General features: G+C 43.4%; 1 protein-coding gene across 5 annotated transcripts in view; it reads left to right on the top strand.

Annotated features, from left to right (window-relative positions):
• RYR1 (ryanodine receptor 1) overlaps window positions 1-26926 on the top strand; it is a 1245571-nt gene that overhangs the window by 630186 nt on the left and 588459 nt on the right. For all 5 annotated transcript variants that reach the window (XM_085625233.1, XM_085625235.1, XM_085625236.1 and 2 more), the window contains exons 51-53: window positions 11967-12130; window positions 12382-12460; window positions 13682-13771. In XM_085625233.1, coding sequence (XP_085481359.1) covers window positions 11967-12130; window positions 12382-12460; window positions 13682-13771 — 333 coding nt within the window. The remainder of the gene's footprint in view (window positions 1-11966; window positions 12131-12381; window positions 12461-13681; window positions 13772-26926) is intronic.

Genomic DNA, 26926 nt, shown 5'->3' on the forward strand with positions numbered 1-26926 from the left:
GCGACGTCGAAGGCACTGCCGACGTCGAGAGTGCCACAAGCATCAACGTCGAGCCGGACACCGAGGAACTGGACGCTGGTAAGACGCAGTCATTCTCAAACTGAGCGTCATAGAAGGTGATCGCCGTCGAGGAGGTTGACGTCGCCTACAAGGAAGTCGCTGTCAAGGCACTCGACGTCGAAGCATCCATCACCGAGAAGGTCGACGTCGAAGCATCCGTCACCAAGAAGGTCGACTTCGAAGCATCCGTCACCCAGAAGGTCAACATCGAAGCATCCGTCACCGAGAAGGTCAACGTCGAGGCCACACGGATCGCCATTGGGGCCTAGACTGTCACCGAGGAAATCGACATCGAGGAAGTTGCAGTCCAGTCACAGGTCTCCTCCTGCCAAGAGACCTAGGGTGACGTCGAGGAAAAAATCGTCACCGCAGGATGTCCAGGTGGTAACCTCCAGGAGTGTTTCTTCTTCACCGGATCTCCAGATAGTATAAGTCACTCCTAAAACCTCGCTAACGGCTGCAGCTCCTCCAACTAAGATCCTCTGTTCTTTAGAGCAAACCCTCCTCCGAATTCTGTCATTGTAGTGGCAGCAAAGAAGTCACACACTGTAGCTTCATCTTTCATACCACCGGATTAAGAAAGTAAACAAATAGATGCTCTTGGAAAAAGATGTGTGGAACATCAACATAGACAATGAACGTTGCCAGTGCTTCCACCTTGTTGGGGATATATGACAGATCTCTATGGGATTCGTTGCACAGATTTATAGAAAAACTCCCCAAAGAAGACAGGCAAGAGTTGCAAGAAATCTTAAATGAAGATGACCTAGTGGCAAATCAGATCGTAGGTGCATCAGCTGCCATGTCCGATTTGGCTGCTCAGGGATATTGTCATGGGATCTGCTCACAGAAATCATCTTTGCCTAGAATCACTGGACTCAAACCAGAAGCGCAATATCAAAGTCTGAATTTGCCATTTTCATTGAACACGCTCTTTAGGTCTCATGCAGACAACGAGATGTCCTGAATGAAAACTGAGATGGACATCTTGAAGGCTGTTGGCCTAGAAAAGCAATGAGAATATTGTAGGAGGTAGAAACACTATGATAGGATATATTTTTCTCAGAGGGTTCACCAACAGCAGCCAAGACAACCCTAGCACTCTCGAAAGCCATCAAGAGGTAGGGGAACACAGCAGAAGTCTACATCCTCAGGAAAACCTCTGGTTAAGCAATGAGACTTTTCTTCCTCCTTCTCTGCTTCCCACTCCAGTGGGGTAAAGTATTACCAAGCATCTGGAAGAATGGCGCTTAATAACAACAGACAAATGGGTCTTTAATAATATTCAGAATGTATATTCTGTTCACTTCAGGTCTTCTCCTCCTTCAGTTCACCATCCAAACCATTGCTGTATCAGAAAGACCTACTGCAAAAGGACATCAACAATCTATTGCAGAAGCATGCAGTGGAGGAAGTTGCTCATCACCAGAGCGGATTGGCAATTTATTCCCGATATTTTCTGTGCAAAAGAAAGGACCAAAAGAAGAATTCAGACCCATACTCGAGCTTCAAGTACTAAACAAGTACATAAATAGAGAGAACGCCAGAATGTTGGCATTACAACAGATCTATCCTCAACTTCACCAAAGAGGCAGGATGTTTTCAGTAGACCTCCAAGATGCCTACTTTCATATTTCAATAATAGCAAAACATCGAAACTGTCTTAGTTTTAAAGTTGGCACAAACCATTATCAATACAAAGTCATACCTTTTGGCTAAAGTCAGCTCCTCGAATATTCGCAACATGCATGGCAGTTGTTGCAGCCTATCTGAGGAAGCAAAAAATCATTGTCTATCCTTACCTGGACAACTGGCTAATAAAAGGCGCATCAGCAATGGAGGCAGAGAAAAATGTCCTCAAAGACTAACCTTGGTCTTCAGGTAAACCTGAGAAGGTTTGCTACCCACCCAACTTTAAAGATATAGGACCTCATGTAGGTAGCTAAATACCGGTCGGTAACGGCCGAAATTCGGTAAATATCCTGTTACCGACCGGTATTTAGCTATTTGAGATGTAGGAGGCATAATTTCAGGATTCGGTAAATTACCGAATCGGTAAAATACCGATTCGGTAAATACCGAATCCTGAAATCATATGTAGGGAGCACTCTAAAGAGTGAAAATTAGTATTAAGAATTCGTTATTTACCACCAAATACAGGTTGGTGATAAATAACGAATACCTTGCCAAAAGTAATATTTTGCAGATTTAAGAGTGCCATGTGGCAGACATACATGCCCTTAGGGCATGTATGTGCGCCACATGTGCACACATGCAAGATTCAGGGGTGCAACAGGGTGTCAATGTGACACCCTGCCACCCTTGAATATGCTCCCCCCATTACCGAATCGGTATTTACCGAATCGGTAATGGTGAATGGCTTCCCATTGATTCCTATGGGCCTCCAGGCCCATAGGAATCAATGGGAAGGTATGCCTCATTACCGAATCGGTAAATACCGATTCATAATTACAGAATTTTTCCGATTCGGTAAAATTTACCGAATTATTACCTACATCTTATTTACCGATTCATAAATACCGAATCGGTAAAATTCGGTATTTATGAATCGGTAAATGTGAGGCTACCTACATATGGCCCAAAATATCTTGCAGCAATCTTGGATACCCAATCCACAAAAGTGTATCCTTCGGAGGAGAGGTTATTATCAGTCAGTCTGAAGAGTCACAATCTCTTAGGTACTCTTCATCAAACGGTGAGGCATTTCATATCTCTACTGGGGTCAGTGGCTTCTTGCATCTTTCTAGTTTCACATGCAAGGCTTCACATCAGGCCCTTGCAACAATTCTTAAAAGATCAGTGGCATCAGTTCTCGGATCATTGGAAAAGAAACTGACCCTCTCTCAGCCTGCAATCCTATCTCTTCCATGGTGGAAACAACTGAGGAACATACAATTCCATCAGGTTATGGCAATTCAATCATTGATCGCCAGGGTTGGGAAGATCATATCGGACACCTGCAAACCCAAGGGGCACGGTCGGACAAAGAAAAGACTTAGATCAATCTTCTAGAATCGAGATTGGTCTTTCTGGCCCTGAAGTCAGTCCTTCCATCAATAACAACAAACTCCCTGCTTGTTCAGACTGAAAATACAACAAAAATGCATTACCTCAACATGCAATGAGGAATGCATTCTTAACCTCTAGCTCTTGAAGCTCAAGCCATAAGGAAATGGTTATTAACCAGCAACTTAACAGTAACAGCTATTCATCTCCCAAGCATTCAGAATGTATAGGTAGATTGAGTCAGCTGAGTATTTCAAGTAAACCACAACTGGGTTCTAAACGATGAGGTCTTGCAAGATGTTTTTCAAGACTGGGGCTATCCGCTAATAGATTTGTTTGCAGACGTAAACAACAAAAATGCCAAGACTACCCATCCAGGTTCTCCCAACCAGGGTTTAAAGGGACTGCCTTTTGATAGACTGGTCAGGAAATTTCTATACACATTTTCCCCAATTCCTCTCATACCAACAGTGCTCATCAAATTCTACAAGTCCAAAACCATAATGATAATGATAGTACAGGAATGGCCTTGTCAGTGGAGGTTCACGGATCTTCTTCATCTGTCAGAGCAACCACACAAGAGATTGCCATGCAGACAGCATTTCCTATACAAGTTTAGAGGACAGCTTTGGCACCCCAACCTTCCATTTCTGAATTTCTCCATTAAGCCATCTAGGTCTTCCAAAAGAATGTATGACATATTACAAGAGGCTGAAAGAGTACCACGAAAAAATTGTATGTCTTTAAATGGAAGAGGTTTCGCATATGGCGCATACAAAACAATTACAACCCATACTTGTGTCAGGAAGAAGTGATTATACATTATGTGCTTCATCTGGAAAGGTCTTGTTTACAATTTTCTTCTATTAAAGTACATCTTGCGGGTATAACAGCCTATAGGAAATCTCTATTGCAAACCTCTTTCTTTAGAATAGCTGTAATTAAAGACTTCCTAGAAGGGCTTATAAAGGTATTTCCTCTACTTATTTCTCTATCTCCTCCTTGGGAACTAGAAACATAGTCCTATTTAAACTAATAGGACTCCCCCTCAAACCCATTCATAAAGCCTCTTTACAACATCTTACATGGAAGTTGGTTTTCTTAGTGGCTATCACATCGGTACATAGAGTGAATAAAATTCAGGTGTTATGCTCTGTAGAACGATACAGTTATTCATGATAATAGTGTTATAATGAGAACTCGTCATAGTTTTCTTCCCAAGGTGGTGTCTGATTTTCACATTAATTATTTCATTTCATTACATACTTTTTTTTCTAATTCATCGACTCCAGCCAAGAGCTCTCTACATTCTCTCGATGTTAAAAGAGTCCCAAAATGTTACTTAGACAAACCAAAAGATGTGATTAAATTGGATCCTCTTTTTATTAATTATGGTTCAGTAAGAACAGGCTTTCCATCATCAAAGCAAATAATTTTTAGATGGATAGTCTCTGGTATACTTCTGTCATATCAAATTGCTAAGAAGCCCCTACCTGGTAGCACATTCTACATAGGGAAAGTCTGCAATTATAGTTCTTATTAGGAATGTCTTTAGTTCAGAAATATGTAGAGCAGCTATTTGGAGATCTGGTCATACTTTCACTAGACACTACTATCTAGATTCAGAATGTAACCTGGATACTCAAGTTGGTCAGGCTAATTTGAGGAACCTTTTCTGGTGCTTGCTGGAGCTGTTTCATTTCATGTTCACTTATTGGGGGATGGGCTTGCTATTATATTCAGAGCTTATGACTATTGAGTAGGATCCCCTGGAAGAGAAGGGAACGTTACTCACCTTTAATCCTAGTTCTCTTCCAGGGGAAACCTTATCAAAGTTATAAGAAACCCTCCCACTTCCCCGGAGAGGAAGGACTACAGCTCTCAACAATTCATTCACACAGGATTCCTGATTTCCATAAACATGACTGGACCTACTTGTCACCGATGAGGCATGATGGGATACAGCGGGCACAGTGCCAGTTTTTCTACTAAGCTTTACAGTGCAGCCAATTGGCTAACAATGTCTCATATTCCCTTTCCTTATCCTTTTAAAAAGGTTTGTGAAAGATTTTCTATGGCCACTTTTTATTAGAGACACTTTTTTATGCAATTGGCTTCTTTGTAAAATAAAAATGCAATTCAATGTGATATATATATATATATATATATATATATATATATATATATATATATATATTATCTACTGGCGGTCGCCAGTAGATAGTTATAGTTAGGACCGTGTTTCCATAGGAAATCCGCAACATTCTATTTGGAATAACTTTGTCGCCGATTGACGAATCCTCGCGAAATTCTCAAAATAGGTGGAGCGCTCCGCTCCGCTCCTTCCCTGAAAGTCTCGGGGGGATTCGTCAAGCGGGGGCTGAGAAAAAGGGGGGGTCCCAAAACGCGTTTCCCCATGCATTTTTCCATAGGACCTTTAGTCCGAGCTACAGCCCGAACGGCTGAACAGAATTACTTGAAATTTGGCAGAGAGGTAGCCCTCAGGTCAGGGATGTGCCTTTTGAAGGTCTCGTGTAAATCGGTTCAGTATTTCCTGAGAAAATAGCATTTAAATCAATATATATATCTATAGGCGCGCTCCGAGCGCGTACCGTAAGCTTACCGTACGCGCACGCCGCCGTGCGCGAGCGCGATTCTGATTGGTTGTTAGATCTTAGTAAACATTCGAATCGGTCGAAACCAGGAAGTGTCGGCCGCCATTTTGTCTCTCGCAGTCTGAGGGGGTGAAAAACAAAGGTGGAGAACGTGAGAAGGGGGCAGGGTGGACAGTTCCTGACCCCCTAGCCTTTGTCAGGGGGTCCCAGAAGGACCCCCAAGGAAAAAAATTAATTGTAATTTTTTTTCGAAAAATCGCCGAATGCGCGTAACGTACGCGCACGGCGGAAACGGAAAAATTCTGCGAACTTCGCGTAACGATTCCGCGACTACGTGTACCGTGCGCGCACGGCAAAAAATTAAAAAAAATAAATAAATACATAACTTAGCATTTAAAAAACCGTACAAATTCACTGAAAAAACCATAGGTTTCACAAACGTTATAGTTAGGAATTAGCATTTAAAAAACCTTGCAAATTCACTTAAAAAACCATAGGTTTCACACATGTTATAGTTAGTAGGACATTTCACTCGTGAAAAACCAATGAAATTCCCCCGTTATAGTTAGTGCAGGCAACTATAACTCACGCGACTGCAATCCTCTGCTGATGACGTCAGATATTACATCACTGATGACATATGTGTTTTTCTCCCAAAAAAATATTTGTAATATATGTATAGCTAAAAATTGATGGAAGAAGACATGGGTAAATAAGTGTCTAAATACAGTGATGTAATATCTGACGTCATCAGCAGAGGATTGCGGTCCCGTGAGTTATAGTTGCCTGCACTAACTATAACGGGGGAATTTCATTGGTTTTTCACGAGTGAAATGCCCTACTAACTATAACATGTGTGAAACCTATGGTTTTTTAAGTGAATATATATATATATATATATATATATATATATATATATATATATATATATATATATATATATATATATATATATATATATATATATATATATATATATATATATATATATATATAATATATATATTTTTAAAAGTGCTCTGGGATCCCCGCACGTTGATGTGACAATTCACAACCGACAGCCTGAGCCAACATTATCCTCAGGGGGATCTGTTTGTCTCCTCAAACAATTCTCTCTGCCAGTGGTTCTGTGCCCTCCAATATCTGTTTACTGGAGTATCTGTGAGTGATGCATTTCAGTTGAAATGGAATTTTACACTGCACCATGAGTTTCCTCCTATACCCTTAGATCCTCAGGAGAAAGATATGCCAAGACCACCCACAAGTCATTCTCATCATCCTAGATTGGCTAGGGAGGGTGCACTTCTCCACATGTTCGCTGTTTAGGCTGCTATTTAGACCGGACCTCTTCTCCCAGTTGAAGGGGATGGTACTGCACCCCAGTCTCCGAGGACTCCACCTGCATGCTTGGAGATTGAGCGGGGACATCTGAGTTCCTTTCAGCTGCCACAGAAAGTGGTTGACATCATTCTTTCTGAGTTTCGCCCCTCTACAAAATTGGCTTACGCTGGCAGATGGAGTAGCTTTGTTGCATGGGGCCTGGACAACAACATATACCTTCTGTATCCCAGGATCTACAATTTACTCTTTCCCTTGGCCAGAGGTGTTGTGTGATCTGTACTGCCAAGGTGTATTTAATGGCTTTGTCGGTATTCCTCTGTCTGCCAGACCAGCTGTCCTTCTTCAAATCCCCCATTGTAATACGTTTTGTGAAGGCATTAACAAATATGTATCCCCCACCCTCATTTGTTATTCCCTATTGGCACTTTAATTTAGTGTTAACTATTCTGAAACAGTTGTCCTTTAAGGATATTGACCTTGAAAACAGTTTTTTATAACTTCAGCCAGACAGGTGACCGAGTTGCAGACTCTTACTTCACGTCCACCTTTTGCATTCTTTTACCCTGAGAAGTTGGTGTTGATAGCCACAGTTGCTTTTCTACCTAAGGTGGTGACTCCCATTCCATATGAGTCAGTACATCACCCTTCCAACCTTCTATCCCATGCCCTTCCTATTAAGGAGGGGTAGCAGTTGCATAGATTAGACCATAGGCGGGCAGTCAACCATTACCTGGACAGCACCAAGGACACATTACTGGATGACCAGTTCTTCGTACTGTACCAAGAAAAATAAAGTGGTGCAGAAAAGGGCCCTTTCAGGGTGAATCACCCTCTGCATTAAGACATGCTATGCGCTGGCCAAAGAAGAAACACTAGAAAGAATTAGGGCCCTTTCTACCAGGGCCAAGGCCACCACTTCTGCCCTTGCAAGAGGAGTTCCTATTGCAGAGATATGCAAGTTAGCCACGTCTGCATCTCTGGACACATTCACCAAGCATTACTGCTGGGGTTCTGAAATGCGAGAATATGTTCATTTTAGCCGAATTTCCTGATATAACCATCCATCAACCCTCCTCCTAGGTGGATATGGCTGTGGAATATATTCTACAGGTGCAGAATCTGTAGATAGAAGAATGGTGGATATGCGACCTGCATATTCCTCATTGGTCCGCCCGACTCTCCATTTGATCACACCCCCCTCTCCATTTGATAAATAGTTATACGGAAAGTTAATAGGATCCCCAATATGCTTATATTTAGACACTGCACTACTCTTATCAATGTCAAATACCTCAAGACAGGGAAGAAGGGGTGAAAACCGACGTTGATGCGCCAGGCTGGGCTTACATGGCTTTGGTGACGTCATCTGATGCCACTACTGGCGTTGATATGAAGCCAGCATTGCCTACCGGTGACATGATAACTTTGAAGTTTCCAAATCCAGTCTGACGAGTGGGATTATTCTACAGGTGAGGAATCTTCATGTAGATAAAATATCCACCAGAAAGATCATTACCGCAGGCAAGTACCTTTTTCTTCCAACCGTTCACAAACATTTAACTATTTCAGAGATTTTGACAAACTTATAGATTTCTTTTATAACCAAACTTATTGGCATTTAAAAACAGACATTTTTCACATACAAACCGGTGACAATGCAGTGACAATGATGACCGCAATCAGCAGCTGCTACATGTGTTCTTACAGCATAGGACACACTAACATCTCTTGGGTGTAGATAATGTCAAAGAACATTTTTCTGAACTCCAACAGGACAACTTGTTTAAGGCTCCATAACCCTTATGTGTGTAAAAAACTATAGAAGTATGTCCAAGCACCCTAAATCTTAGCAGGTTTTCAGGGATATCCCTTGATTATCTATTAGGGTGCCTCCAACAGTGAGCACATATTCATGCCCCAAGCGGCTCAGCAATCTCTTGTGCTGCTGTTCCTCCAATCCTTCAAAATGTCCCATTTGATCAAAAGAAACCCCAGGTTTATCAATATTTTTTTCCTTCCCAGTGTGACCCTGGTCCCCAACAAGGCACAGAAGTGCATGTTTATTAGTAAGTTTAAATCAACAACCTAACAACTCATGCGAAAGGTGGGAGACCTCTCCCTAGAAATCCTTAACAACATTGTATCCCAACCATGTAGAGACATGTGTAAGACAACTAAGGTAATCTAGCAATCAACTCAGCTGATTCTTCCATAGCCTCTTTGCTGTAAAATACACTTTGTGCAACTAGTGAAATTGAATATGTCTCAGTCGGGTCAGAAATGCCCCTCTTTTGGTACCATTTTAGTATTCTTTCACTCCTTTGTCAGCCTACCAAAGCCTACTTCCTGTAGCTCTCGCAATCGGACTATTAGGTCAGTTGAAAAATATTAGTTAGTGTCTTATAAACTTAAGATAATTGTCTTGCTGGTCAATCTGTCTAGAGCGATAAACTACAGGAAGGTCATCAGGGCAACCTTGTAAAGAACTGGATCTTATGGAAGTCACACTCTATACTAAGCTCAGCATTTGATTCGATCTCACCTCTAACCTGCACTTCACTCAGTTTCGAGATACCACTCATGTCCCACAGACAGAAAACTGTACTTCTAGATTTATTTGCAGTAGGCTGCATCTGAGGTAGTAAATGTCTGCAGTTCTGTAATATAGGATCTGAAACTTGGGCCTTCAGCTATCATATTTGTTTCCAACAGTGGTAATTGGACACACTGAGGGTGTGCTCCTTCTTCATATGAAATTGGAAGTTTAGAAACCATTGAAGGTGATGCACAGAAATATATTTTGCACAAAATTATTGTTTATTTTTTGTATTTGACAGGCACAGACAATACACCTCATCTTTGCTTGTGCCTAGCTTTACTTTTCTTGTCCTTTTTCCTCTCCCTTTTCCCATTCTGAGTTGCTGCTACATTTGAACGTTTTTCTTCCTGAGAGAAAGCCCACCCAACCCATTCATTCTTATAAATGTTAATTTTCTTTATTGCTTACATTCATAGAGTGTGAAAATGCCCAAAATGATGTCTTAAAGTTGAAGAGCTAACTTTCTCGATAATAGTACAAAACCAGTATCCGTAGTATCAGACGTGGTTGACAAATAATAAGTTTTTAGAATATTGTGGATAGTAAGATAGTTTCGTTAAAAATCAAAAAGCTATAGTCAGGATACGTAATGTTTGCCATTAGGTAGGCAAATGTTTGTGTCCACCTATACAAGTATTGTTCATTTTAACTATCTTTACATATACATTTCTGGAAGAATGGAGTATTCTAGAAGTGATATAGAAGGAAGATGATGTTGGGAAATTTAGCCCCTTTATCATTTACTGCTTTATGCTAGCTACAGTGACTTATGAATTTTGAACATTTCATACAAGCAGCATAAGTAATTTTGCAAAGGGGCCTGAAATAGATGCCTCCAGGTAGAGGCCAACAAATGTTGGATTGCAGCATTCTGAACACATTGCAGATGGTTGGTTAAATAATCTGGAACCCAAAGATACATTGAATTAGAGAAATTCAGGCAGGAGCCTATTAACCCCTTCTGTGCCCATGACGAGCTGGACTCGTCATGGGCCGCGGTTGCGCTGTGCCCATGACGAGTCCAGCTCGTCATAAACCCCGCCCGCTAATGCAACGGCCGGCACAGGGCGGGGAAAGGGCGTGGCACACAAGGGGTTAATGATTGGATTACTTTGAAGTAACAGAATAAAGTCAATTTAGATAACATTTCCTCACTATGCAAAGATAGAAAAAACATGCGACAGAGATATTCTGATAAGCTAATATGAAAGACTGGCCCAATATAAATCCCAAATCGTGAGCAGTAGTTACAGGAGAGGGTGGGGCAGCAAAATCAGGGGGGCACAAAGTACCTGATCAGATCATGAGGGAACAGTGAGTGGGGTGTTTAGATCCTGTAGCAATGCAGTTCTGGAAGTAGCTTTGCAAAGGTTTAAGTTTACTATCCTATCTGTCTCTTATCTGATCTGACTATTTTCTGCATATCCCAAAAAGGAAAATCCAAAAGATCAAATCAAGATGGACAAAGGGATGGCATTAAGAAGGAACAATATAGAGCTCATTAAAGAGCCCTAGTAAACACCACTTGAGGGGCACAGTAAGAAGACTAATAAGAAGGGATAATGATTGCTTGTCATCAGCCAGTGAGAAAATAACTATCTAATTAAAAACCTTAGATCTGATATCAAAGCCATGAAGATGTGAAATTAGCATAGCATTAGGCAAGGTATCAAAGGCCACTAAAAGGTTCAATGGTATCAGGGCAGCTGTTCCCATTGATCCATAATCATCCTTAGTCATTCCAGGATACCAGGTTGACCTTGGTATATACATAATTTGGAGCCATGTCTGAGGGGGATCACAAATGTCTTTGGCGTTAATGATTGTGGATTGCAAGTGTCCGTGATGATGGGGGCAGCAGTGCAAGTAGCTAGATGTGTAATATTAGCTGGGCAAGGATCAAAGGGAGATACTAATCATGTAGAAAAGATAGGTGATCTAGAGAATTCAGTAGATAGAAGGATGAATCATTAAGAAAATTAATTACTTTAGCAGGAAAGTCTTCCAATGTGGTTGAAGAAATAAACATACTCTTCCCCAAAGGGAGCAAGGTTTCAGTAGGTCTAATTTTGGCCATAGAAAATTGTAAGAGCATATTTCCAGAACGAGTAGTTGGAGTTGACAGAGTGGTGGTCCAGAACTGATTTAGAATGGGTATTGGATGATCATTAGTTCCTTTTGTGTGAACGTAAAGGGGCTTTAATACTCATTTTGTGCAACACTGATTGCAATTTTGAATGAAAACGTTTTTGGTATTTTTATGTTGGAGGTGGTCATGAGGGTTACGTGCATTCTCATATTCATTTTCCATTTTTTTGCTGTAGAGGTTTGACGCCGAGCTGTACAAGATTGCGATGCCCTGCCTTTGTGCCATTGCTGGAGCCATTCCTCCTGATTATGTTGATGCCAGCTACTCCTCAAAGACGGAGAAAAAGGCTTCAGTAGACGCAGAGGGCAACTTTGACCCCAAACCAGTGGAAACTTTAAAGTGAGCTTGTAACGACTCTAGACATCTTATCATTATGCTGTTAATGAGAGGGATTAACACTCTATGGAAGCTGATGAAGGAATATTTTCAGATCTGATAGCTGTATGTAATGATTCACCACCCCGCAAACTCCTTTGCTTTGTTGTGGACTTTAGAATGAAAATGGAAAGCGGAAGATATCCCTAATGTGCTATGATGTTTCTATTGTAAATTGAGTGTCTCAGGCTCAATTATTTATTTTTCTCCTACAGTGTCATCATTCCAGAGAAGCTGGATGCTTTCATTAATAAATATGCTGAATACACACATGACAAGTGGGCGTTTGATAAGGTATGTTAGTAAAACTTATTGTAAAGAGAATTCTACAATACTTGCTGAATGTAGTGATTTTAGGCCCAACTAAAGATTCATACAAGAACCTATGCTGTCCTGAAAACTAGTGTACTTTTGGGTCAACAACACAGTAGACCATGAAGTCACTAGTTTTTAGAGTACCCATGTACACTTTTCTGTACTCAGCAAATACATTCAGATATCCACAGGAACTTCCTTAACAGGTTCATGAATCGTAAAATAAACATTACAAAATTTACCATCAATCTACGTAAAAAGAACAGTAAAAAAAACTCATACAACTTCCTATCAGTTTTCCAACCACTTGATAAAACACAATGAAAATCATGTAGTTGGAAACTTTGAATCCCTATTGCATCACTTGCAAACAAACTAACACTGTTGGAAGATAGAAAGAACATCATTACCAATAGCAACTGAAACATCCAGGCAACGACATGATAAACAAAACCTTTCCAATGTACCAATTGGCCAACACACACCAAATGCCTGCAATGGATATCACCCATCTTGTTAGGATGTGTTCAGTTCCATAGTATTTCAATAGCACAGTATTCCCAAATGTTGTTGCCTTTTAGCAATTTGTTGTCCTGGTATGCAGGTAGCTGTCTGCAGATCATGAGTTATTCTAAAGGCAGTAGTAGCTTCATAGATGTATCAAGTGTTTTGACCTTTACCAAACCCATGTGAGTGTGATCTATCAGTCTTCGTTTTACAATTGCTGACTGTATTTCTCTGCTCCATTGTGTGAATTATTTGTATTCTCTAAATTCCAATGTATTCCCAGTTCAGATTTTTTTCTGTTCCTCTTTCCAGTGTCCCCACATTCCAGTGCACGTTTCATCCTTGTTTGAGGGTTAAAGTATTTCCTAATCCACTGTTAGTCAATTAACTTTCCTGAAAGTCAGTATATTCTGTGTTGCGGTGAACGTATATTGGAAGTTCCATAGCTGTATACTCCAAAGAAAACCTGCAACTCAGTCCTGTGCTCTTCTTTCTTCTTTCACTAACTCCTTACATCATATGTCAGTCTGTATTATTAAAAACAAGAAATATTCCCTGTTCCATGCCCTAGTTGCACTGTAGCTGCATTACAGATTCATTTTGCTGTTATTGCCCTTGAACTTAGTGACTCAGTGTGGTTGCAGCATGACCGGAAATTAGAACTTCAACCCTAGTTTCTTTATTCTTGAACAGATACAGAACAACTGGACCTATGGTGAAACCATCGATGAGGAGGCTAAGACGCACCCTATGCTGCGACCATACAAAACCTTCTCGGAAAAGGTAAATCCAGCATTTCTCTGCACGATGAACTGTTGTCTTGGACATGAATTCTACCATTCAGAGATGCCTAATTTATGTTTCTTCCTCAGTGAACGGTTGCATAGATTTTCAATTCTATGTCTGTCTTTCAATTAAAGTCACTTAAAGTCATGTGTTTCATGACAAAACATTTATTTGACACCCACTGCACTGTAACACTTCACCCACCCTATGTTTTGTGTGTACTGCAGCTGATATTTCAATGTCCAATTTTTATCATTCTTGCTTACATTACAGATTTGTCAGTTTTAGAGCACACCACAAATTTGGCAGGTTTTTCTAGAAATCTTGCAATTTGATCACATGGGTTAGTCAGAATTAGAGTTAAAGTGTCCTGAATCTATAACCAACATTTAAGCCACTACAGTACATATTTAAGTGCCCTTATAAAGCATTTATCGCCTGTTGAGGATAGTAGTGGTGGGGATGGGGGATAACAAAGTAATCCCTTTTCGCATCAGGCAAATGGGAAAATGGAAAAAGTATTGGCAAAGCCAATAAATATGTCATCACTTTAAAATGTGAGGGCTGAGCTAATCGCTTTGCCAATCCTTGTTTGCTTTGTTTAATTTGCTGTTCCAAGATGGTTGATCACCATTTTCGAATGGTAAATACAAAATGTATAGGAGCATTACAAAAAAGACCCAATCAGCTCGGTGGCAGTGTAGGGGTTCCAAACACTCGCAAAATTAGTTATATTTAAGAAAAATTTAAAGCAGGGTGAGAAAAAGATTGTTGAGGGGGCAATGGATAAGTAGAAGGAGGGGAAAAGCCACAACAGGGATAGTGGGCAGGCATATGAAGAGTAGACGGGGGGAAAGTGAGAGCAAAAATGTAATGTGCTCCTATGGAGTGCTAAAAAAAACAAAAAAAAACAGTTCTCTAATGTTAGTACTGGAAGGATATTAATCCTCCAATCACAAACATGGTAAAGTAGCTGTGGTCCAGGGCTGGGACAAACACAAGAATAGGAGCAAAAGTTAAGAAGTAAGGAAAAAGGTACTGAGAAAGACAAGAAAGTTATCCAATCCTGAGCTAGGGCTACCCCAAAGCCCACTCCAGGCAACAGGTGTTTGACAACAGACAGAAAAAGATATCTGTGGACAAGGTCTAAAAATAAGGGAGAAGATAGTGCAGTGGAATGTTAAAGGTTTACTGAAAAGGAAATACAGAAGACAGAACAGTAGCAATTAATCAACTGCCATTTCTTTACATGAACTGTATAGTTTATAGTGAGATGACACTGCTTAGGGAGGCCTTAACGAGAACAATAGATGTCTTAAAATCCTTAAAATGCACCCATGCCTTTCCAAAGAAGAGCAACCAGGGTATACCCCCTGCTCCAGTGGTTGAGGTACAGAGCCCACAATTAAGCTTTTTATTTAAAGCAGCCTCATAGACAGCCAGATACATGCTACATAATTCACTACATAATTTGGCTACAGCGTGCCACATAATTCCTTTATCCATACCTTTAATTGCCATAGTGTGCTTCAAAGATTCCAGTGACCTGGTGCGTGCTCTTAGTAAGAGCTCATTGTTGAGGCATCCATAACTCCTTTTATTCTGATTGATCGCTATCTCCAGAACATTTTTTAATAGGAATGTCTGTCTACCCTAAGTCTGTCATGATTGTGGCTACACTTTCTTGACCAGATGGTCAGATACCTAGTCTTAGTGCTCGTCACCTGAAGCCAGCATCCTGCCTGGACTTGCCAGTGAACAAGACTTAATGGGCCTGGAGGAGACTTGGGGATGCTCTTTCCAGTTCTGCCTGCGGCCCATCTCAGTTTAAAGATACCACTGGCACAAATTTGTCTAAAGAGGCTAAGGCACGACATATTTCCCTGTTAACAAGATTTGCAGTAAGGCTTCATGAAAGTAAATGAGACAAAGAGATATTTGTGTCCCACAAACCAATTAAACACAACTAAACTAAATGAGACAGAGATGATTATGCCCCCAAACAAATTAAGCACAATTATTCCAGAAGTAAACTGAAATCTTAGAAAATGCTTGCACATCATGACAAAAAAAACAGGTCATGTGAGTAAGGAAGAGAAGGGCAACTGCATTCACCTACAGTGTGCAGTAACTTGGGCATAAGGAGCCTGGCAAATAGTGGCTACAGAATCTTCTGAAAGACTAGCAGTTTTTGGAAAGAGTCAGTCCCATGTGAGTAAGCAAGACATACTAAAGTGCAACATTGCAATCTGTATCAAAATCTGCTGTACAGTGGCCAAGGAGAAATGCCCTGAAGGCCCCCGGGCTTATTCCACCAGAGCCAAGGCCTCTACAACAGCATTGGTGCATCTCTAAGTGCTGAAGTACAGAGGTTCTCCAGTATTGGGGTATCTTTCATAGATTCACATGCTTGAATCATTCCTCGTCGTCGAAGTGGGAGTCCCACGGTACATAGAATAGCAATATATCCATAGTATAACAAAAGCATAGCCTAACATCCATAAGAAGTATTGTAACATAGAAATCAATAGGAAAAAACCTGTCACTTTAATAACTTGTCCAAGTCAATAGATATAGTCCAAACTCCAGCCAATCAGGCGACAGCACCCTCTAGAACCTTCTCCCCAGAGGCTCAGACTCTCAGTTTTTCTACCGCACGTCGTGTGAAGGGAGTCTCCGTGAGCTCTGCTCAGTACTTCAACCTTTTTCTTCAGGAATTCTTCAGAATATCTTCACTACAATGTCTACTACAAAGAGATCACTCTTCAGACACTGTGAGTCTTGTGGGAAACTTTGACTTCATTCTGAGGACCCACACAAAAAGTGTATCTACTGCCTCCACCCGGACTATCAGGTGAGAGATTGTAAAATCTGCAGGACTTTTCCTCAAAAGACCTTAGGAGACAGAGAGGGACGTCTTCTTCTGTGGCTGCAGAAGCTCAAGACAAAGGATTACCCCCTGTCAGATGTTGAAAGTGATTCCTCTCTCAAGACAGTTGCCTCTAAGAAAAGGGCTAGTGAGGCGGAGATAGCATCTCCTGAGGCTAAGGTGTTGAAGAAACACCACACTTATAAGCATAAAGACCAGCCTTCCTCATCAAAAGGAGTTCCTGCTCTTCCTAAGGGTCAGTCTCCACCCACTAGGCCTCTGAGATCTAAGTCCCAGGTGTCTAAATCTTTGCCTGAGAGACTTTTGCCTCAGAAAATTGGCATCTCGTCGACAAGCTAGTCGTCGATTCCTCCGTTGACGAAGTCTTCCGTCATCACAACTACGACGACGACTTCCACCTTCTCTTCTCCTCAACCTGCAATGGTGATGTCGTCAGCGTCTTCTCATTCGACGCTTGTGTTGGTGACGGTGAGACCTCATTCATCTACGCTCTCCCTTTCTTCGTCGTTTGTCGGACGCCTACTCGTTGACAAGACAGTCGACGGCCTCCAAGGATCAGCCTGCCTCGTCGACGGCTGCCACGTTGACGGCTGCTTTGTTGACGGCTGCTTCGTCGACGGCTGCCTCGCCGACGGTTGACTCGTTGACGGTTGCCTCGTCGACGGCACTGAAACCTTCACATACAGAGCTTCAACTATGTATCTCGTCGACGGCTGCAGCTTCGTCAGCGGAATCTTTGGCTCCACCTCCAGTTTTGATGCCTCTAGTCCCTTTGAAGCCTTCAGCAGCTCTTTTGCCACCATCAGAACTGAAGGATGTTCCCTTGCTTCAGAGTAGGCAGTCTTCCATGGACCTTTTATTACAAGTTCAAGCATCTCCTAATCTTCCAGCGGAACTGTTTGATTATGGGGCTGATTCAGAGGAGGATGACAGGTTCCGGGCTGCTCGTAGTCCTTCAGAGCTTCTAATCAAGTACCAAGATATAGAGGATGATCAAGAGTATGATTATTACTCAGAGCCTAATGTTCAACCACCGCTTGAAAATCCGACTGCACAAATGCCCATGTCCCTCATTTCCAATTTGCAACATATGCTTGATGACTACTACTGCCGTTTTCCTCCCTCGGAGCCGGCTTCTTCTGTTCCTCAGACGCCTATTCCTCCGCCTTCATCGATCATTGGGCCGCCCCCTCCAGTTTCTCCGGTTGCATAGAGATCTCACAACCTGGAGGACACACATACCATGGACAAAGACAGAGAAGAAGGGGAGTTAGATGATAGATCCCTACTTACCAAGTGGGACAATCGTCAAATCCAGACTCCGTCACCTACCACTCCAACTCCTGTTGACTCTCCACCAGTTGATATAGGTGGATTTCATGTTCTCATGGACAGAGCGCCCAAGAGATGCCATCTCCCTATGGTCACCAGGGACGAAGACTGTTTCCTATATGATTTCAAAGATCAAACACAGAAATAGGTACGGGCTGTACCGATAATCGACTTCATCTGGCAGGAGGGTTTGAAGGTCATGAAGACCCCTGCCTCCATTCCTGCAGTCCTGCCATGCCTGGATAAGAAATAGAAGGCCCCGGACAATTCACCAGCCTGTCTTATTGGTCAACCGAAGCCGGATTCGATTATTTCTCAGGCGGCACAAAGTCGTGACAGGAACCACCCGTCTCCATTGTCGGCTCCTCCTGATCGAGAGGGCAGATGCCTGGATTCCATTGGGAAGAAGTTTTCCACCATGGCGTCAACTACTGTCCTGGCGGCTAATTCTCTTGCTATCCTAGGCTTCTACGACAGGCAAATGTGGTCGGACATATCCCCCTTTATCGACATGTTGCCTGAGGCCTCTAAAGTGGATGCTTTAAAGATTCTCCAAGAGGGAAAACGGATCTCTGCTGAGATCATTGACTGTGCAGTGGATGTCTCTTCCACAGGTTTTCGCCAACTGGCAGGAGCAGAGTCCTCCAATGTCATGGCTAGTTAAAGGCTACTTCTTTTCGGCAGGAAGTACAGTCTAAGATTATCGACATGCCTTATGACGGAGAATCACTTTTCGGCCAGCACATTGACGACGCCTTCCAGGCGATTAGAAAGGATACCGACACTGCACGGGCTCTTGGCACTCTACAATTTAAGAAGCAGCCTTTTCGTGGTGCAAGGGGTCGTGGTTCCTCCTATTCTTTTCGAGGAGGCTACAATCAATACCGGCAGTACCAACCCTATCAGGGTCAACAGAGTTACTCCTCCTCCCAGCAACAGCAGTCTTTTCGTCAACTGCCGGCTGCCTCTTATAAGCAGTACAGAGGGAAATCCTCCTACAGAGGCAGGGATTCTTCAAAAAAGCAGTGACAGCTGCCACCTGCCAACCACTCTACCCATCAACCCGACCAAGGTTGGAGGGCGAATCTCCCATTTCTTCTCAAACTGGTCTGCCATAACTACAGATTGATGGGTTTTAGACATAGTGTCCAGAGGACACACTCTAGAATTTGTAAAATTTCCCCCAAATTCTCCTCCCAGAGGTCCGCCTCCTGCCCATCTGAAGGAACTGTTATGCCAAATCAAGTTCATGTTAAAGTTAAAGAAAGGAGCGATCGAAGTGGTACCAAATCTACAAAGGGATGCAGGCTTCTATTCAAGAATCTTCCTCATATAGAAAAAATCGGGGGAGTGGCGCCCCATTCTGGACCTTCGTTCCCTCAACAAATTCCTCAAGAAACAAACTTTCCGGATGTTATCTCTCCAAGAAGTGCTTCAATTACTGTCTCAGGGGATTACATGACAACACTGGAATTTCAAGATGCCTATTTTCATGTCCCTATCCTACCCAGACACAGGAAATTCCTGCGCTTCAGAGTGGCTGGCAGAGACTTCCAATTCAAGGTCCATCCCTTTGGCCTCCGCTCTGCGCCCGAGTGTTCACCAAGGTCTTGGCACTGGTGGCAGCACACCTTCCTCAAGCTGGTGTCCAAATATTTCACTATCTCGACGACTGCCTTATAAAGGTGCAGTCATTCACAGTTGCAGCCAGACACACCCTAATATGCCGGTCTCTGTTTCAGTCGCTGGTCCTTTCCATAAATCTGGAGAAGTCTCTCTTCACTCCCTCTCAAGTGCAGACTTTCTTGGGAGCCATCATAAACACTCAGCAGGCAAGGGCATTTGTATCAAACAAAAGAACACAACGAATTTGCGAACTGGCAGCTCTCCTCCGCACAAGAAAGTCCGTTTCTGTTCGACAGTTCAAATCGCTTCTGGGGATGCTGTCTTCCTGCATTCCCCTAATTCCCAACTGTTGCCTCAAAATGAGACCCTTACAGGAGGAACTTGACAAACAATGGCAACAGGTCTCAGGGTCTTTCGACAATATCGTCAACATCACATCTCTGATGAAAGTGCGTTATTATGGTGGACTCGCATACCAAACGTCTCAGCAGGCCACTTGTTTGTAGTGGACTCTCCAAATTTCATACTCATGACAGATGCCTCCCTCGAGGGGTGAGGGGCGCATCTTCAGGGCCTCACAGTCAAGGAAATATGGGACACACAGCAACAAACTTGGCACATAAACCTCTTGGAGTTACTGGCGATATTCCTGGCGCTGAAATCCTTTTGCATCCTCATTCACGGAGCTTCAGTGTTGATCCGGACGGACAACACAACAAGCATGCATTATGTAAACAAACAAGGGGGTACGAGTACCACTTTGCTATCCCGGCAGTTTATGTTCTGGGAGTGTCCAACATTCTAGCGGACTCCCTGAGCAGGTCGCTCTCATCCAACCACGAGTGGGAACCTCATCAACCAACGCTGGACCGCAACTTTCAGCTTTGCGGACCCCCCAATCTGGATTTGTTTGTGACCAATCTGAACCGCAAATGCCCATTCTATGCAAGTTGGCTTCCCCAACCAGGGTCGTACAGGAATGCTTTTTTGATGAACTGGTCAAAAATGTATGCTTACGCTTTCCACCGATTCCTCTAGTCCCAAGGGTGCTTCGGAAAATGCGGAGAGAACCTTGCTACATTCTTCTCAAAGCCCCCAGATGGCCTCGCAAGATCTAGTTTACAGAGCTACTCCTTCTGTCGGAGTGAAATCCAATTGTGCTTCGTCCAATTTCGGATCTTCTGACTACGAATCAAGGACAGGTCTGCCATCCGGATCTAACATCTCTGTGATTGGCAGCCTGGAGCCTGAACATTATGAGTTTGCCAACTTAGTTATCCCTTCGGACTGCAGAGAGGTCCTTGCTAACGCCAGAGCACCCTTCACTATCAAAACCTACAAACTTAAGTGGAAACGGTTTTGTCTTTGGTGTGAAGCTTCAAATGTTCACCCTGTTCATTCTACGCCAGAGCAACTTTTGCCTTTTTTCTTACAATTAGCAAAATTCGGGCTCTCTCACTCTACCCTTAATGTTTTTCTGGCCGCAATTTCCAGATTTCGGCAGGATGGTTCCAATTCTCTTTATTCTTTAAGAATAATACAACAATTTTTCAAAGGCTTATTTAGGATGTTTTTGCCAATTCGACCTCCGCCTCCGCATCTGAACATTGTGTTGGCACAACTCATGAAGTCCCCATTTGAGCCCATTCATAGGGCTGATCTCAAATTTATCTCTTGGAAGACTTCATTGCTTTTAGCCCTTACTTCTGCTTGACGAGTCAGCGACATACAGGCTTTTACTATCAAACCTCCTTTTCTTCAATTCACCAAAGACTCTGTGGTGCTCCACACTAACCCGGCCTTTATCCTTAAAGTACCTTCTGATTTCCACTTAAATGAGCCGGTCATCTTAAAGACTTTTTTCCCTAATCCACAGGCGGAAACTTTACATTCGTTAGATGTTAAAAGATGTTTGAAATGTTATCTGCAAAAAACAGCCAGTGTCCGTAAAACTGATCAACTTTTTATAGCCTATGGCAGGATGCGTAAAGGATATCCAGTAACTAAACAGACTATTGCACATTGGATATCTAGTACAATTTCCTTTTGCCATCAGCAAGCGGGCAAGACACTTCAAACATCAGTTAGAGCGCATTTACTAGAGCAGTCTCCTCTTCTACGGCTCTCTTTGCTGGTGTGCCTCTTCACCAGATTTGCAGAGCCACAACAAGGTCCAGCAGACACACCTTTACCAAGCACTACTTTCTGGAAGCTGCCGACAATGCTGACACAGCAGTGGGGCAAGCAGTGCTACATAATCTTTTCAAGTAAGGTGAGCCTCTGTTTTCTTTGCTCTTCCTGCACAGAATGTATATATTTATATATATATATATATATATATATGTGTGTGTGTATATGTATATATATATTATCTACTGGCGGTCGCCAGTAGATAGTTATAGTTAGGACCTATTTTCCATAGGAAATCCGCAATATTCTATTCCCAATAAGTCTGGCGCCGATTGACGAATCTTCGCAAAATTTTCCAAACTTTTGGCCAGCCCCGCTCCGCTCCTACCCCGAAAGTTTTGCGGTGATTCGTCAAGCGGCAGCCGAGAAAAAAGGGGGTCCCAAAACGCATTTTCCCCATGCAATTTCCCATAGGACCTGTTGTTGCAGCTACAGCCCGAACTGCTGAACGGAATTACACCAAATTTGGCAAAGAGGTAGTCCTCAGTTCAGACTTGTGCCTTTTGCTTAAATGGTGTAAATCCGTTCAGTAGTTCCTGAGAAAATTAGAGTTAAAAGTTAGTGATATCTATGGCCGAGGAGGATCCGCGGACCCTCCCCGCACCCAGCGCGCACCCTGCCGTGCACAAGCTGAATGCTAATTGGCTGTCACTCCAGATCAGGAAGTGTTGGCAGCCATCTTGTGCCTCGGTAGAACCGAGGCACAAGAAGCCCCAAAAAAAACATCGCAAAACGCGAAAAGGGGGCAGGGTAGAAACACCCTGACCCCCTAGGCCTGCTCAGGGGGTCCCACAAGGACCCACAAGGCCCAAAAAAATATATATATTTTTTTTAAATCGCGGGATGCGTAGGGTGGGCCAAGTCCCGGGGGCAATCTCATAGACATGGGGGGCCCAGAGGGGTCCCCACCCCCGGGGACCCCCACCCCCGGGGCTTATCTTAATGTATGCGGGGGGCTCATGGCCCCCCCCAGCCCCGGGGACCGCCACCACCCGGGGCTTGTTTTTTTTTTTTATAAACCTATGTAGTGCCACCTCCCCGGGGCACTACATATTTAAAGTAAGGGGTCCGATACGGACCCCCAAGCCCCTGGGACCACCACCACCGGGGCTTTAACTTAAGTGGGAGGGGGTGCCCACCCCCAGGACACTGCTGTTTGCAATGGCAGGGCGGGAGCTTCGCGGCTCCCACCCTGCCATTGCAAACTGCTTTGCTATTTGGAAGAGAGAGCAGGGAAACCTGCTCTCTCTTCCAAATAGCAAAGCAGATTGCTTTTTCACATGGGGAGCAGCATGTTAGCTGCTCCCCATGTGGAAAAGCAATGCCGGCTCCCGCAGGAGGCGGGGAGCCGGCGGGGCCGTGGGGGGATTGGGGACGCCCCCACGGTCCCCAACGGAGACCAGGCCCCGGGGGATGGGGTCCCCGGGGCCAGTAGTGGCCCGGGAGGGGGGCCACGCGGCCCACCTCCCCAAAATAAAAATATATTATTTTTTTTAAACCGCCCCGGGGGATGGGGTCCCCGGGGCCAAAAGAGGCCACAAGAGGGGGGCAAGGCAGCCCCCCTCCAAAAAAATAAAATAGTCCCCGGGGCAAATTAAGGCCTCGGGAGGGGGGCCACGCGGCCCCCCTCCACAGTTTAAAAAAAAAATAAAAAATAGGGGGCAGGCCCTGGGGGATGGGGTCCCCAGGGCCAAACCGGAATCGGGAGGAGGCCACGCCCCCTCCTTTCATCACTCTGCAAACGCGCCCCCTGGCGCGTTTGCAGAGGGGGAACGAATTCCCCTTCAATACTGTGGGTCCCTGGGGGCCAACTAGCCCACCAGGAACCTCCAGTATGCGCCAGGGGGCTGCGTTGCAGAGAGGTGTAATGAGGCCACGCCCCTTTTTACACCTCTCTGCAACGCAGCTCCGTGGCACTTACTGGAGGTACCTGGTGGGCTAGTTGGCCGCCAGGGGACCGCAGGATTCAAGGGGGCTTAATCTCCCAACTTAAAACGCGCTACGGTGCGTGTTTGCACAGTGGTGAAGGTAGGGGGCGGGGCCTGAGGGAATACTGTGCAAACACGCCCTTTGGCACGTTTTAAATTGGGGAATTCATTCCTCTTCAATCCAGAGGTCCCCTAGGGGACAACTAGCCCACCAGGTACCTCCACTAAGCGCCACGGAGCTGCGTTGCAGAGTGTTGTAAAAAGGGGTGTGGCCTCTGAACACCTCTGCAACGCAGCTCCCTGGCGCATACTGGAGGTACCTGGTGGGCTAGTTGGACGCCAGGGGACCTCAGGATTCAAGGGGACTTAATCCCCCAACTTAAAACACCCCACGGGGCGCCTTTGCATAGTGGTGAAGGTAGGGGGCGGGGCCTGAGGTGATATGTGTGCAAACACGCCCTGTGGCGCGTTTTAAGTTGGAGAATTAATTCCTCTTCAACCCTGAGGGTCCCTGGGGACCAACTAGCCCACCAGATACCTCCAGTAAGCGCCACGGAGCTGCGTTGCAGAGTGTTGTAAAAAGGGTCGTGGCCTCTGGATACCTCTCTGCAATGCAGCTCCCTGGCGCATACTGGAGGTACCTGGTGGGCTAGTTGGCCCCCAGGGGACCTCAGGATTGAAGAGGAATTAATTCCCCAACTTAAAACGCGCCACAGGGCGTGATTGCACACGTCACCTCGGGCCCCTCCCCCTTCCTTCACCATTGTACAAATATTCCTCTAAAATCAGCCGAACTACGAATTCCGATTTACTTACCTGTAATCAGGAGACAACCCAGTGCTGCATCTTTTAGCCCAGCACTGACCCTGAAAAGTAATTCTAAGCGTACTTACCAGTAACTTGTATTTCCTTCCATAGGAATCCATTGTGTGGTTTTCACCAGAAAATTTTCTAAATGTCTATTTTCACAAACTAAAAATATTCCTAAAAAATCGTCTGTATGACTTAAACACATTCTTTCAACTGTTTACAGGAGGTTGGCCAGTGATGGATCCAGGATCCACCACTGAGTAAGAAAAAGTAGCGATAACACTACTTACCTGCTAAGTGAATTTTCTGCCATAGGATAACATTGGTGATTCTATGGGAAAAAGTTTCTAAGTGTCAAGTTTTAAAATACAATAATATTCCTTAAAAATTACTACTGTAACCAAAACGCTTTTACTCAACGGTTTACAGGAGATGTCCAAGGACTGAATCTAGGATCCAGTCCTGTGGTTAGAAAAGTAATCCATAAAGTAACTAATTGCATTTAACTAGAAATTCACATTGAGCTCAATGTTGCTTTGTGTTTGAAATTGGGTTGGCCATTGCAACAACTGTAACTACTGTACTTAAAAGTCTGTTGCCTATTTGTCAAGTATTTAAACTAAAGTAATTCATTCTGAGAAAGTCTATTTTGTATTGTAATGTATAATGTAATTATAATGTAATTAAAAAAAAAATATCTAAAAATAAATAGTTTAAAAAATGTAGTAAATCAGTATCAAAAAAATCAGTATAACAATTAATACATTAAAAATTGTCATTTACAAAACCTTTGAAATTTACTGAAAAAAACATAGGTTTCAGGCCTGATATAGTTAGGAATTAGCATTTAAAAAACCTTTGAAATTCACCAAAGGAGCGTTATAGTTGAGGGACGGACACTTTGCTCGTTCCGTCCTTCAGGACTTTCTGGTATAGAAGGGTGGACACCCTCCTCCGGGAGTGGGACTGCTGTGGGAATCTATTCACAAGGTGAGGAATCCACTGGCAGATGTATCCATCAGAAGAACAATTTACTTACCTTCGGTAATGCTTTTTCTGGTGGATACAGTAGCTGCCTGTGGATTCCTCACTGACCCACCCGCCTCCCCGTTGTCCACCCTTGTATACCTTTAGTATATGATGGTGTTTCAAGTTGTATTTGTTACTGTCAAAGGCATTGTGTTATTTCTTTTGCCTTCCTATTTATTCTCCACACTGTGTGTGTTGCTTTATATATTATGTACTGTGTATACTGTGTATATATTGCTGTCAGTCCGTCCGTATGCCTCGAAGGCATGGAAAAAAGGGCGGAACTGACGTCATCACGCCGACGAGGTCTTCTTATGGAGCCGGTGACGTCAGCGGAGTCGCGAGTGGAGCCGTGTCTCTGTGACGTCGTCTTCGACCCCATTGGCGTGGACTGCTACAAAAGTTTCCGAATGTTGCTGGCGCAGGGGATATTCACAAGGTGAGGAATCCACAGGAAGATACTGTATCCACCAGAAAAAGCATTACCGAAGGTAAGTAACTTGCTCATCTATGGTTTTGAGAATGGACGTCTGAAATTTTGATTGGGTATATCAAAGGGTGTGAGAAGATGCACTAATTTATCACATGGATGACGTCATCAGTGATGTCATCAGTGATGTCATTTCAGATGTCATCAGTGATGTCACTGACCATGTCATGAGTGATGTAATATATGACGTCATCAGCAGTGCATTGCGGGGGCACGAGTTATAGTTAGCTGAACTAACTATAACGGGGGAATTTCTAGGGTTTTGTACGAGGGAAATGTCCAGCCAACTATAACGCCCCTGAAACCTATGTTTTTTTCAGTGAATAGATATATATATATATATATATATTTTTTTTCTTTTACAGTTATGCTCAGATTACTGCTTTCCTGTAATATATGTATATGTTTTTCTTTAGTTCTCGATTGACTTATGGTTTGCAAGGCACAATTCTGGAATTACTGCTATCTACTCTGATTCAAGCATGTGAATCTATGAAAGATACCACAATACTGGAGAAGAACATAAGTTACTTACCTGTGAACTGTGGTTCTCCAGTATTGGTATCTTTCATAGATTCACATGCGAACCACCCACCTCCCCTTAGAGGCTCACCTCGTCTTCTAGACTCTTAAGACAATCTTGTGCTCGAAAATCTGAGAGACTGAGCCTCTGGGGAGAAGGTTCTAGAGGGTGCTGTCGCCTGATTGGCTGGAGTTTGGACTATATCCAATGACTTGAACAAGTTATTAAAGTGACAGGTTTTTTCCTATTGATTTCTATGTTAAATACTTCCTATGGATTCTTTGGCTATGCTATTGTTATACAATGGATATATTGCTGTTCTATGTACCATGGG

Source organism: Triturus cristatus, chromosome 9 (genome assembly GCF_964204655.1).
Source record: "Triturus cristatus chromosome 9, aTriCri1.1, whole genome shotgun sequence".
Lineage (NCBI taxonomy): Eukaryota > Metazoa > Chordata > Amphibia > Caudata > Salamandridae > Triturus > Triturus cristatus.